Raw genomic sequence first — 14,741 nt, forward strand, 5'->3', positions numbered from 1 at the left:
TTAGACAACGAACCGCTCGATTCTCGACACTCCTTCTACGGAAGGCGCACGGAAAATATTGTGACGCGCTACGAGATTACGGGAACGGAGAAGATACGTTACGTTGATGTATGTTCACTGTACCCGTATGTGTTGAAAACCGGTGTTTTTCCGATCGGGCATCCAACGGTATACGTAGGCGAGGAATGCGCGGAATTAATCGGAATATCGCCGGGATATAATTTCGACTCGGTCGAAGGAATCGTTCGTTGCAGAGTACTCCCTCCTCGCAATCTTTTTCACCCTGTATTACCCTATCGCGTGCAGGGTAAATTATTATTCGCATTGTGTCGTGCTTGTTGCGAAACATTTTCTCAATCCGTGTGCGCTCATGAATATTTCGAACGCGAATTCGAAGGTACCGTAGGAATGGATATCGTAGGAATTAAAGAAAGCTATTGAGAAAGGTTATTTTGTGACAGAAGTTAGTGAGATTTGGCAGTATAATGTCACTCGTTATAATCACACCACGTGCCAGGGAGGTCTATTCGCCGGATATATAAACACATTTTTATAATTAAAGCAGGAGGCTAGTGGTTGGCCGAGCAAATGCACAGATGACGATGCTAAAGAGCGATATCTTCGTGAGTATGAGGAAGCAGAAGGTATTGCTCTTGAGAAAAATAACATCGTACACAACCCCGGTTTACGTTCGGTCGCGAAACTAGCGTTAAATTCTTTTTGAGGAAAATTTGGTCAACGCGAAAACTTGCCACATACTGATATCGTTAAAACGCAGCAGAAATTAATGAGCCTTACTCACCGCAACACGAAATAACCGATATATTGCCCGTAAACGACGAGGTAATATATGTTTCGTCACGAATGCGACAAGAAGCAATCGTACTTTCGCCCCTTACTAATGTAGTAATAGCAGCTTACACAAGCAAGATTAAAATTATACGGATATTTAGAAAAATTAGAAAGCCGCGTTTTATATTATAATACCGATTCATGTATATACGTGAGTACCAGCAATCCTCAAGAATACGAACCGCGTACGGGTAATTTTTTAGGCGATATGATGGATGAACTCACAAACTACGGCGAGGGTAGCTACATAGAGTCGTTCGTATCCGGTGGACCGAAATTTTACGCGTATGTGGTTCGTACACCCGATGGACTCACTCGCGAAGTTTGTAAAGTAAAGGGTATAACTCTGAATTTTGAAAACTCGCGCTTAGTTAATTTTATTAGCATTAGAGAATTATTATTACAAAGAGAAAGAGAGGAACAGGCAGAGAAACAAGTAGAAGAAACAACCCCTGAATCGAGGATAAATCTTCGGTTTAAAGCCATTCGACGCACAGTGTTTCATGATATAATTACGCGTGATGAAACAAAAAGATGTGCGCCTGTGCTATTAAAACGAAGATTTATAAAAACAAAACGATATTCTCTACCGTACGGGTATTTATCAGAAACTTGATAGATATTAGCATACTTTCCTGTTCACTCCTCTAACTTTGCGTGTAAAAATATAGAATTGCGCACGTTTTCCGCCCACCCTGCGTAAAATATAAATATTGTCAAAATGTAAAGTTTTGTAAAATAAAATTTTAGTTTTAAATATAGCTGTAATTTTTTTTATAATAAAATGTAAATCTTAGTTTAGTTGGAAAATGTAAATATAGCTAATAAGAAAAATGCTATGTAAATGCATATATAAAAATAAAAAATTTATTTTTAATAAAAATACTGCTCCTATTTCCTCCCAACTTTTTATATTTTTTAGTTTTATTAATTTAGTTTTTAAGTGGTATATTTTTTATTTAGTAAAACAATAATTTTTTAAAAATAGCGCGTACGCTCAATCCCTTGTTATCGCGAGCATATATATGCTGGTGAGAGCATTTTTACTAAAGTTATAGCTTATCACCGCGCCATTACGCTCACCGAGATATTCGCTAGCGCGAGCACGCGACCGCCGCGGGTGGAGGGCCCCGAAGCGTGGATAAGCTTATTCCTCTGCATTCCAACGTTTAACATTAAAAATTTATCGCGCATGCGCATTTTTAACAAGCTTATTATTATTTGTAAGGGTGACGATGAACTTATTTCATTTATGAATTTGTGTATAAATGCGCAATCGCTCATTTTGCAAAATGGATGTACGCTGGAAACATCCTTGGACGTCGATCGTCTGCGGTCCTACGGGATGCGGAAAAACGATTTTCGTAGAAACTTTCCTTCGAAGTTTATCAATCATGTCCGATGTACGATTCGAGAGAATTTTATTTTATTACGCCGAGTGGCAAGATGCGTATCAGCGCTTGCAACACGCTGTGAGTGAAAGAGAAGTAAAAGAGAAAAGCGCGCGAAGAAGCGGATACTTTAGCGGTAATAATACTTTGAGAAACGCGAAAAAAAATATAATCGAATTTTGAGAGGGATTGCCGCGCCCGGAAGAATATTCGAACGATCCGCTTTCTCCGAAATTGGTAATAATCGACGATCTTATGAGAAAATCATCATCGTGCGACGCTATCGTGGATCTGTTTACGAAAGGAAGCCATCATAAGAATCTCAGTGTTATTCTTATCTCGCAAAATCTGTTCTATCAGGGGCGTGGACAGCGTGACATATCTCTCAACGCGAATTATATAGTTGTTTTCAAAAATCCGCGTGATCGTGCCCAAATTCGTCATTTAGCACGTCAAGTATATTCCGACGATCCAAAGTTTATGGAAGAAGCGTACTACGACGCAACCTCGAGACCGCATGAGTATTTATTGCTTGATTTGAAACAATCCACTCCAGACGAATATCGATTTTGGGCGTGTATCTTTCCCGACGATTCGCTGCATTACGTCTACGTAGCTCGTAGATCGAGCAATAGAGGAGGGGGTATATAAAAGGAAGGTGATTACATACGCATCTTGCCAGTCGCGCTATTACATCGTAATGGTAAAAGAGAATAAATATCCTTCGTCACTGGCGTCGCGGAATTCGTCGGACGGAGCAATAAAAACTGCTAGACGATCAATCGGCGAGCGAAACGCATGTCTTTTGAAAACTTTGTGCTATCTGAAAAAAAATCAAAGAGTGTCTTTCTTATGCACTGCAGAAAATAAACTAATAAAGTGCATACAAGAGTGCGCTTATAATACGCTCAAAGGAAACGTACCGCTTGAAAGTAACGAAAAAAGACGATTAGCCAAGCATAAAACCATCCTACGACGCGTCGCGACAAAACGAGGTAATTGGAGAGGCAGAAGAAAGCTACTGGTACAACGGGGAGGATTCTTACCCTATCTTATTGCTCCTTTTCTCGAGGTTATATTATCACGGATTATCGGGAAATGAAAAATTATACAACTTTTTATATCAGCTTTTTTTCAGAATAAAAAGTAAAGCATTAACGATTACGATATTTGAATAATGGAAAGAGCTAAAAAAATGGTTTTAATTTCTATGGAAAATCTCGAGAGAATGCAGCGCATGCAACATCAACATCATCCGGAAATAGTACCCAGCGCATCATCGTCGGATAATTCGATAAAAAAAAATCTGGAATGTTAACAAAAATAATAATACGGTGCAGACGCCTGGAACTACTTTATCGCGACTCGATACTGAGATGTGCCGTATTCTTAATCTCGCGACTCCCCGCGACGAGGGGGAAAGATGGAAAATGTATAAGGAAGTACTTCAACATTATCTTCACTTTGTTGGAGCTGCGAGAAAACGTTTACGCAAAGATAATGGCGAGATAGATGAAGAGCAGAACGAAGACATAAAAGATTTGTATGATGACGATAACAATGAACTTTTGGAAACGCAAACTTTAATTAGCAGTGACGGTAACATTAGCGGTAGTAATGCTAGTAGCAGTTTCGGGAAAAAAACGCGCTCAATCGGTGGAAATGATAAAACAAATAGTCGTCTCCGTGCCGAAATCTTATCGCGACAAAGCACGCGCTCTATTGAAATATTTGGTAGACACCCCGGAGTCTAAGATTAGCTGGGATAGACGCGGAGTTGTGACTATAGACGGTATAGTCGTAACGGGATCGAATATCTCGGCTCTCATAAACGACGCGATACGGGAAAGAAAAACCGTAAAAGCAACCGGAAGAATTCAGTTTGCTCGATTACTGCATGATATAAACATGCCTTCCAATCTCATAGGTAATCGCGATTTGTTACGAGTTCATCGTATTAAAAATCCGTTACCTCGCAGGAGCTCCACTCCGAAGAAAACTCTGCGCTCAAAATCATACACTCGTAAATTAAACGAGTCCGACGCAGACACGATATTTGTATCCGCCGGCGAAGACAGCGCCGATGAAACATTAACACACGATAACGAAGATTCTCCGTCGAAAGGGAAAAAACGTTTACTCGATTGGATGAGATTCTAATATCGGAATTCGAAAAACTGTATTACGACCCCTCGCACTACGCAGGATATTCCGCGGTGGACAATTTAACGCGAGCCGTTAAACCGAATTTTAGTCGCAACAATGTTCTCGACTGGCTTAAATCGCAAGACGCGTACACGCTGCATCGACCGATACGACGAAAATTTCCGCGTTTACATTATAGCGTGACAAATATCGACGATTTGTGGGAAGCTGATTTGATTGATCTCCGTAATCTCAAGAGCTATAATAACGGTTATTCCTATTTACTCGTAGTAATCGATGTGCTTAGTAAATTTGTATGGGTTGAACCTTTACGTGACAAAACAGGTATCTGTGTAATACGAGCTTTTGAGCGTATATTCTCGAGAAGCAATGGTCGTCTACCAGTTTGCCTACAGACCGACAAAGGTAAAGAATTTATAGCGCGTCCTGTACAAAAATTCTTAAAAGAAAAAGACATTCGCTTTCGCGTAACTCGCAATCCTGATATTAAAGCAGCTATAGTGGAGCGTTTTATAGAACACTCAAGGAACGTATGTGGCGTTATTTTACGCATAAAAATACACGACGTTACATAAATGTTTTGCAGGATATCGTTCACGCTTATAATCACACGCGTCATTCCAGTATCAAAATGCAACCTGCGGTCGTTACGTGGGAAAATGCCCGCATCGCGCGCGAAAATATAACTCTTCGTTGGAAAAACGAGAAATGCTAAAAACAAAAGGCTAAATATCGCGTTGGCGAACTCGTGCGGATCAGTAGAGCAAAAGTCACCTTCGAGAAAGGATACGAGGCAAAGTGGAGCGAGGAGATATTTCGAATTCATCGGGTTCTTGATTGGCAAAAACCGCGAGTGTACGAACTAAATGACTTAGCCGGCGAGGTCATAGACGGTATTTTTTACGAGCAAGGATTCGCCCTAGTTGAGAAAAATTTACAGAAGGAAGAATTTATCGTCGATCGCGTGATAAAGAGCAGAGGACGTGGTGATAATAAACAGCTGTTAGTTAGCTGGCATGGTTATCCTAGCAAGTTCGATAGTTGGATTCCCGCTTCAAGTTTAACGAATCTTTGAGATGAGGGAGGACCAATTTCTACTGGTTCTTCCGAGCAATAGCAGTATGCGTTATTTTCCGGACAATACTACCTCGTCATTTATTACGGAATTGCCTCAATCGATACAGTTACACGACGAATGGGAAGTCGCGCTCAGCGAAATTCAATTTCCCAATATTTTTTTTCATATACAACGCGGTGAGAATATACTCACATTCGCCGATGTTGACATTCAAGGTAACGAGGAAAAAGATTCTGTGATAATTTCGAGGAAAGACGAAATACGGGCTGGCATTTATAAAAATATGGACGAACTTCTCGACGCGATTAATACGACGTGTAAAGGAGTTGGTTCGCATTTTCGTCTGGATCGACGGGGGTTATCCGCCGGTAGTAGAGTTTTACCTTGAGTGTGATAAAAATAAATGTAAACTAAATCATTATGTAAACTTTTCCGATAAACTTCTACGAATATTCGGTTTAGGGGATGCACTTTATAATGCTCCTAAGCGGGAAGGACGATACTATACTATGCTTACGACGTATAATCCTGATTCAAAAAAAAAATCTACATCAATTTTTGTTAAAATCGGTTTTGAAAAGGGACACTTTGGATTCTTTAGTTACGAACCCTGTAGTTTGGCTCGCGGTATTCCCGATAAACTATTCGTTTATTGTGATATTTGCGAACCTTACATAACAGGCGATGTGCAGTCTCCTCTTCTCCGAATAGTGTCGGTCGAGGGGCATGGTCGCGATTACGAGTACGGAACGAATCAAGTGAAACATTTCTCTTCTCTGCATTATATCCCGTTACGACGAACAAATTTCAGTAGGATTGAAATCGATATAAGAGATCAGTTCGGAAAAAAATAGCATTCGAATCCGGAACATCGACTGTGACGTTACACTTTAGGCTAACCCGTTAGTATTGCGAACGTCGGTGTCATAGGGAAAAAGATAAAAATTAAGTTCTCAAATGCAACATGACAGACTATTACGAGTATTACAATTTACAAAGCGGCAAAGGTGGTGGAATTCCGAGAGTTTTAGTCGGCGCACCTTATCAACGCGGTCATGGAATCGGAAGTTTTCTAGGAGGATTATTTAGACGTATACTACCTTATCTAAGTAGAGGAGCGCGTGCAGTAGGGAAAGAAGCTTTACAAGCAGGTGTTAATATAATCGGTGATATTGAAAATAATATACCGCTAAAGGTGTCGGCCGAAAACCGTTTTAAAGAAAATCTCAAGAGAAAAGCTAAAGAAAAAATAAGTAGTCTGATGAAAGGGATATAAGACAGATGCAAAAATGCACGCAGCTCAGTTTCCTTTCGCCGGGCTTAACGCGCGTATCGTTAAATCCACGGTAACGTCGTCACGTAAACGTCGGCGATCAAATAAGAAAAGATTACCGAAAAAAACCAAAGCGCGGAATAAAACATTAAAAAGCAAGGGGAGAAAGAAAAATCGCAAGTCAAAGAAAAGACATAACTCCTCCACGAAACGTCGTAAAACTTCTAGAAAGCGCACCGTATCCGGTACATATTTTCTTAAACGATACTACGCTAAACACAGTAAACAACGAAAATATCGGTAAAAGATATTGATAAAAATTTACGGTAAATAATCATGTCTTTTCTTCATACGCATTCGAGCGAGTGTTTAAAAAGTGAGCTCGATCTTTTTTCTTTACCACCCACGCAGACCAGCATCGAAAGTTCACAATGGATCTATTACAAACTCGTCAGCTCGCTCTCGGACGACTCACCGATAGAATTCGTCATTTCAGGCCATGGAGAAGAATATTTAGATCTCACACATACCATGCTGAGTCTTCGAGTGCGCGTGGAAATCAACGACGACCTCGCGCCACGAACGGGAGGTACCGCCGCCGCCACAGAGGTCAAAGTAGGACCCGTAAATCATTTACTCCACTCCATCTTCAATCAGATCGACGTGTATTTCAATCAAAAGCTCGTGTCGCCTCCGAACAACGCTTACGCGTACCGCGCGTACATCGAGGCGTTGTTAAATTACTCTTCACTCACAAAAACTACCCATCAACCTCGAGTCTGTGGGACGCGGATACACCCGGATACATGGACGATCTATTGGAATCAAAAGGCAACGCCGCGCTCGTGAGACGAGCTCGATACATTCACGGAGAACAAGCGCTAGATCTTATAGGACATCTTCATTGCGACGTTTTTAATCAAGATAAATTTTTAATTAACGGCGTAGAAGTACGCTTACGCTTGAAAGATTCATTTTGTCTCATGGAAAGTAACAGTTTATCGAAAATTCATATATTGGATGCCAGCTTACTTGTGAGAAGAGCGAAAATAAGCGCCGGGGTGTTACTCGCACACGCTAGAATGTTGAGTAAAGTTACTGCCAAGTATCCACTTACAAGAGTCGAGGTTAAAACTTTTACGATTCATAGCGGGGTAATGGCGGAATCAATAGATAATGCAATATTAGGTCAACTACCGAAACGAATAATAGTCGGTTTCGTCAATAATAAAGCATTTAATGGTGATAGAAAATTAAATCCGTTTAATTTTAAAAATTGGGGTATAAATTTCTTCTCGATGTATGTCGATGGTATGCAAATTCCCAGTAGGCCGTTACAGCCGGTTTTCTCGGTTGAAGAACCGCTTTATGTTGAAGCTTATCAAACGCTTTTTTCGGGGACAGGTATCCATTTTTTGAATGAAGGAAATTCTATAAGCAGAAAGGATTATTTCAAGGGATATACGTTATTTGCTTTTGACCTTACACCCGATTTGTCCTCTAATTGTGCTGGCCATTGAAATCTTGTGAAACATGGAAGTTTGCGATTAGAAGTGCGATTCGAGAGAGCTCTCGCCGAGACCATTAACTGTATTGTTTACAGAGTTCGATAATGTGATAGAAATCGACGCGTCGCGTCAAGTCATCGTCGATTTTTCCGGTTTATCTATGCACGATTTATGCCTCGTAGTGTAATACTCGGTTAAAAATTCCCCCTCCAATTTCAAATAAAATATCGATATCGCCGTGTTTTCCAAAAACATGTATTGTAACAAAAGAAGATTTAGTTTCATTCGAGACGTGAACGCGAGCGTTTCGTGAAGAGGTTATACTTTGTCATTGCAAGCACATAAATTTTCACAATATGGACATAGTCATATCATCGACATACAAGGCTTCCGTGATGTCAACGATAAATTTATCCCAAAGGAAGTCGCTATTGTCTCGATTGACACCCCAATCGTCGGCCATTGGATTATGATGCCTCCACATCCATTTGGAGAATTATCCGCAAAAGCAAGACGAAAAAACAATTGGCTCTCGCAAAATTATCACGATATCGAGTGGTTCGACTGTGAAACTAATCTGAAATATTTTATTTCACATTTGCGCGAAATTACAAGACGTGTGCGTTACATTAGAGGCAACGAAAAGGTAAGCTACTTGCGAAATATACTTTCCAGAGATATAAATAATTTGGAAGATATCTCTCCGCCATTTAAAAACCTATCGTCAAAAGAAGAAGACGGACGATATTGCTCTCACCACGGATTTTGGAATTTTGGAATCTTCCGTTGCGCATTACACAATGCTTATAAACTAAAATACTGGATAGTCACACAAAATAATCGTGATATCGACGTTACGTTTAGTACTCAAGTTAGTTGTAGTACTGAGAAAGATTGTGAAATATACTCCGAGAACACGGACGACGAAATCGCCGAGGAAATCGAAAGCAAAGATTATGTTTTTTGTGACATGAATGAAAATATTAAATCGAGTAATGAAATAGAGAAACAAAAACCTGCAAAAAACCCAACATCTAATTGAAAAAGAAGAAAAAGAGGGATTCGTGAAATTGACGAAATCAAAGACGTTGCTGGATGAAAACAAGTTCAAAATTACTAACATTACTACGCAAACCGACATTGAAAACCCGAAAGCCGATATTGATAAAATCGCATTATCAAAAGAGGTAAAAACCGACGTTATTCAAATAATACCGCACGTTCGTTCGCCTTTGTTGGAAAAAAATGAACTCTCGCAAAATTTTGCAAGCACTCCATCATCTCGATGCCAGACATGTGGGAGTGTATTCTGCCGACAGAGTTCCGAGGGTGTGAACGAGGTCGACGGCCATCGTTGCTAACACCGACAACCATACTCGACCTGGAGAACATTGGGTCGCTTTCTTCCTCGATAAATACGGTACAGGCACTTACTTCGATAGCTACGGATTGCCCCCTTTGTATTCCGGATTTTTACTCCGACTGCGGCGAAATTTCACCATCCACTATTGGAACACCCAGCAATTACAAGGAATTTTTTCTCAAACTTGCGGGCAATACTGCTGCGTATTTTTATATTATATGTGTAGTGGTTACGATCTTAATCAGTTTCTTACTCTTTTTACCGAAGATTGCGAACGTAACGATCGCTTGATTGTACGATTATTTAATAAAAATTAACTATTACTTAATAAAAATTAATTATTACCTTAATTATATGTAATAAGAATCTTGATTTTTGTAGTAAAAATCTGCATCAATAAATGTGAGCAATTTTATTTTTAATCATCTATTTCTTTCACCCACTCCTCTTTCTCATTTTACATATAAGTAGTTCCGTTACTTTTATTGTTGAAAGAGGATGTTCCGCAACTTCTTTCAACAATTAGGCGCTTATCGTAATATAAGACACCGATAATACTATTTCTTTCGTTGCGTCATACCATCGCATTTGACAGAACCTGCACGTTCCTGTGTTATTATCTTTTTTTTCATTTTCACAGGCATGACGTTATACATGGTCAACTACCATGTGACATCATTTGTTTTGACGGACCATACCTGCCCCACGTGCAGAACGCGCTTTTTTGTCCCACCACCATCTCCGTAACCGATATTGCTCCAAGAGCCATACCTGCCCCGCTTGCAGAACGTCAAAGCGCTTTTTACTCCCTTCACCAGCACCATAACCGATATCGGCCCAAGAGCCATACCTGCCCCACTACGTAACATAAATGCCTTATCTAACCTTTACTCTAGTAAGTTCTTATTTAGCTCAGCACTCCAGGACCAGGATCAGCAATACGAAGGACCCAGGTTCAAGCCCCGAGAAAACCAGAAAATTTTTATAAAAATAAATTTTTCTTACCTGAGCGCAAACCCTTCCCTCTCCAACCACCACTTTTTTTTTCTGTCAGTCCCGGTGGTGGTGGGGGAAAACACCAGACACCCCCCGCGGTACCGGAGGGCGCGGTGGTGGGGGTTTGTTTTAACGGGCCATACCTGCCCCATTACTACTACCTATATTATTTAAGAATGCAATAATCTTGACAAGAGAATGCTACAACAATATGTATTATTATTTTTTAACTACCAAGAGCAAAAAATTGATGAGTTATATAAGGATTGAGACACAAGTTGACACTAGCAACAATAACCGCTTCGCAAATGTCAGATCTAATCATTCTATAAGCCTCCACCATAGCGTAATGACTCGAGTGCGGTATCAACATTATACGATGGTCCAGTAAGGCCGAGCCAATGAGAAATTCTGTTTGCTAACATGGCTTTATTACATCCAAGAAGAGGTAATCTAGCAACCTATTAGCAATTACAAGAAATATACAATTTTTATATAAAAAATATATTTTCTTTTCATATTCAGCAATATTTTTGTATATGTTAGGCTCAATTATTAAATATTAAATATATAATTATTAAATATTAAATTATTAAATTATTAAATAATCAAGACAAAAATCACATACGTGAGGTTTACTATATATTAAATCAATATGTGTATCAGAAACAGTTGATGCGGTGATAACGGCCGTGTTTGTTCCTTTTAATTCTGCGGGATTTACACCCGCATCAATGATTGCTTCATAAGTATGCTCAAGTAACATTCTGCTACCAGGATCAATTACATGGGCTTCTTCTGCCGATATGTTAAAAAATTTTGCGTCAAATTTCTGTATATTGTTGATTTTTCCTATCCGAGGAGGGGTATCATGGATAACTGTCAGGATTTAAAATAATTAGTATAAAAATAATATCATATTCTTGGTCATGAATATTAATCATACTAAAATATTCTTAGAGATACATGATATTTATCTCGATTACTTTGATATCAAAGAAAGAAAGAAAATTATATCAATATATTAGCAAAGAATATTTTAGTAGCATAAAATAATTTATGTAAACATATTACAAATTCTTAACGATTTTGATTAATATACATTCTACGTGATATAAATATCTCTCTATTAAAACACAAAAATATTTTTAATTTTAATTTTAAGACAAAAATATTATTACAGTCAGTCCAGCGTTGATGGTCATCCGAACCGAGATCCATTTTACTGAAAAAATTGTTCTGAAATTCTTTTATATTGTCACTTAGGAAATCTCCCAGCAATACCAGAGATAACGATTTCGTCTTCAGCCTCGACGCTGATATATGGATTAAACTGATTGTTATCCATTTTCATTAAATTTTAATATTTCTAAAAAAATATATCATATAACTCTCTCTATATTTTCAAATTCTATTATGTATTTAAAATAAAAAAAAAATTTCGAAACTAAAAAAGTTTTCTTTAGAATAACGGAAAATTTATAACGCGCAGAAAAGTGAGAAAAATGATATAATTTTAAGCGCTAAATAAATATCAATGTAAAATTTTTACACTTTATTATACAATTATAGTATAGTCTTATATAGTTTAAGAATCAAGAAATACGTTTTAAATATATGTCCTTCAAAACCTAATAAGTGCGTTGCAGCATTGTTATCATATTTATTTTGATCCATTTAAATATTCAAAATCCGTATTGTGTTTGCGTATCCGATAAATGATAATCTTATACCACGCGTGAACATGGTAATTTAAATTAAATGAATAATCTATTTCATCACGATGAATGTACTAGTACTTGATATTAAAAGCATCGTACATGCCCATGTTTAGAAAATAAAAAAATAAATTGTATCTATTTATTTTCAATGCATTATTTGTAGTTGCTATTTTAACTAATCTTGTCCGCATGTCCACTCTATATAGTTACTTTTTACATCTTACCAAAAGCATTTGGCACATTCCGAGAAGAAATGAACTTATTACGATTATACATATACTACATTTTCAAAAAGTCTGGAAACGGTCGAATATCTCGAAAATAAAATATTTTAGAGAAAAATGTTTCGAATAAATAAGGCTCTCAATATTTACAAACATGTAATTATCGACTTGGCAATAAGAGCCATGCGCGGGTGTTAATGTGTAAATTTAGAAATTAATTCTCGTGTGTGTGTGTTATGAAACTAACTTTTTTTGAAAATCTTATAAATGATGATGAGTAAATTTATTTATGTAATTTTTTCATTTAAAACTTATAAAAAGACTTGCGCCTTCGTAAAAACACTTGTACGTACTATCTTCGCACTAGTTTTGTTGATTACAATAAAAAAAATTTGAGTTTTCTTTGGGGTAGCACTTATGCATATTTACCAAAAGTAGTAACCAGAGACGCAAAATGTAATAAATTTCTTACCGGCTCCAAATTTTACAAACAAAAATACCGAATGTGTGTTTAAATGCACTTCCTAATATAACACTATAATGGCAAAATTAAAAGAAAAATAATAGGAACTAGAAAGAAAACCATCACATATCTTATCATAATATATGTATAATTGTGACAAAGCGCACACAACCGTCAGACGCTGTTTATAAGTCGCCAGTAATAAACTCAAATCTCTAAATAATTTCTCTAAATAAACCTCTAAATAGAGAGAATCTGAAAGCGCGAAATTTCTTAAACTCTTAACATATTTTTAACAATAAACGTGTATGTATAATGTAAGCATTCCGTATCTTTCTGTCGATTTAAACTTTTTTTGGCGTCTAATAAATAGCATTTACGACACAAATCTCTTATTTAGAAAGGACTCCGCATCCAAAATTTCCACATTTCAAATTTATGATTGTTCAGTCTGTGGTCCGCGATAACAGATTTGTGTGTGATGTGTTTTAGTTAGTATGATTTTTATGTTTATTGATTCTTGTCTTTAAAAGTTTGCTCGTCTGACCAATATACGAGACATCGCGCAGTCTTTACATGTAATTTTGTACCCCACTCTTTTATTAAAGTAGATAAAGAAGTACCAGACGGTATTGAAAGACAAAAAGTTAAAATTAAAAAGTCTACGTCTACTTTTTTAAGTTTTTATTGTATATTTATATTTAAACAATAACGATTAAAATCTTTTAATTACTCAGAATTATTATGTTGATAATATATGTTTGAGCTAAAGTCATTTATGAATGTTAAACTAAAATAAATTATATTTTTTATTCATTATTTATTTATATTATTATTCGAATTTTTTCTGCATACTTTTTCTGATATATTTAAAATATCTTCATTTTATATAGAAATAATTAAAGAGCTATAGATTTTAAATAATTACAATTAAATTAAAAGTTATCGACAAAATATGGACGTTAAATAGGAAAATAAATAAAGAAATCTTAATTTTTTTTTACTTTTTATTGATGCCAACTTAAATATACATATAACATATATGTATTAAATATACATATAACAAGGTTCTTATTAAAAATCTACTATCATTCCAGAGTATAAAAGTAGTCAATTTTTTTAGTTAAACAACCAATTTTTAGGTAATATGTTCGAAAAGTTATCTACAATAAAAGTTTATTATATATTTCGATTACTTTGTAGAAAACGTATTCAATAACTTTACACAACGTTTTACTCTTGGTACAAAAATAATATATAGACTATCGTTTCAAAAGTTTAAAAGCAGTTAAGAATTGTTAACTATTAGTTATTAATTTTTGAGAAATATGATTAAAACAAAACGTTTTCTACAAAGTAATCGAAATATATAATAAACTTTTATTGTACATAACTTTTCGAACATATTACCTTGGTTGTTTAACTAAAAAAATTGACTACTTTTATACTCTGGAATGATAGTAGATTTTTAATAAGGACCTTGTTATATGTATATTTAATTTAAATTTATTTTATTATTCTGATATTTAGTACCCTCGACATAATAAATTTGCTCCCCTTATTGAGATATTAGTACCCTCCACATAATCATATTATTATAGATATTATTATTTGTCTACTTTTTTGCAAATGTAAACTGTTTTATGATAGTATATATATAAGATATATGATACGAAATAAAAAATATCAAATATGTCAAAATTATT

General features: G+C 36.4%; 1 protein-coding gene and 1 pseudogene across 1 annotated transcript; one reads left to right on the top strand and one right to left on the bottom strand.

Moving 5' to 3' along the window:
• Positions 1 to 5,485: 5,485 nt before the first annotated feature.
• Positions 5,486 to 6,394, top strand: LOC140674301 (uncharacterized; annotated as a pseudogene).
• Positions 6,395 to 10,953: 4,559 nt separating this feature from the next.
• LOC140674174 (fatty acid synthase-like) lies at positions 10,954 to 11,975 on the bottom strand. The gene is made up of 3 exons (XM_072907552.1): positions 11,912 to 11,975; positions 11,256 to 11,506; positions 10,954 to 11,088 (listed from the first exon to the last, which is right to left on the bottom strand). The coding sequence occupies exons 1-3, from the start codon at positions 11,973 to 11,975 to the stop codon at positions 10,954 to 10,956; spliced, it is 450 nt and encodes a 149-aa protein (XP_072763653.1).
• Between the last annotated feature and the right edge of the window lie 2,766 nt (positions 11,976 to 14,741).

The sequence above is a fragment of the Anoplolepis gracilipes genome, chromosome 15 (assembly GCF_047496725.1).
Source record: "Anoplolepis gracilipes chromosome 15, ASM4749672v1, whole genome shotgun sequence".
NCBI classification, from domain to species: Eukaryota; Metazoa; Arthropoda; class Insecta; order Hymenoptera; family Formicidae; genus Anoplolepis; species Anoplolepis gracilipes.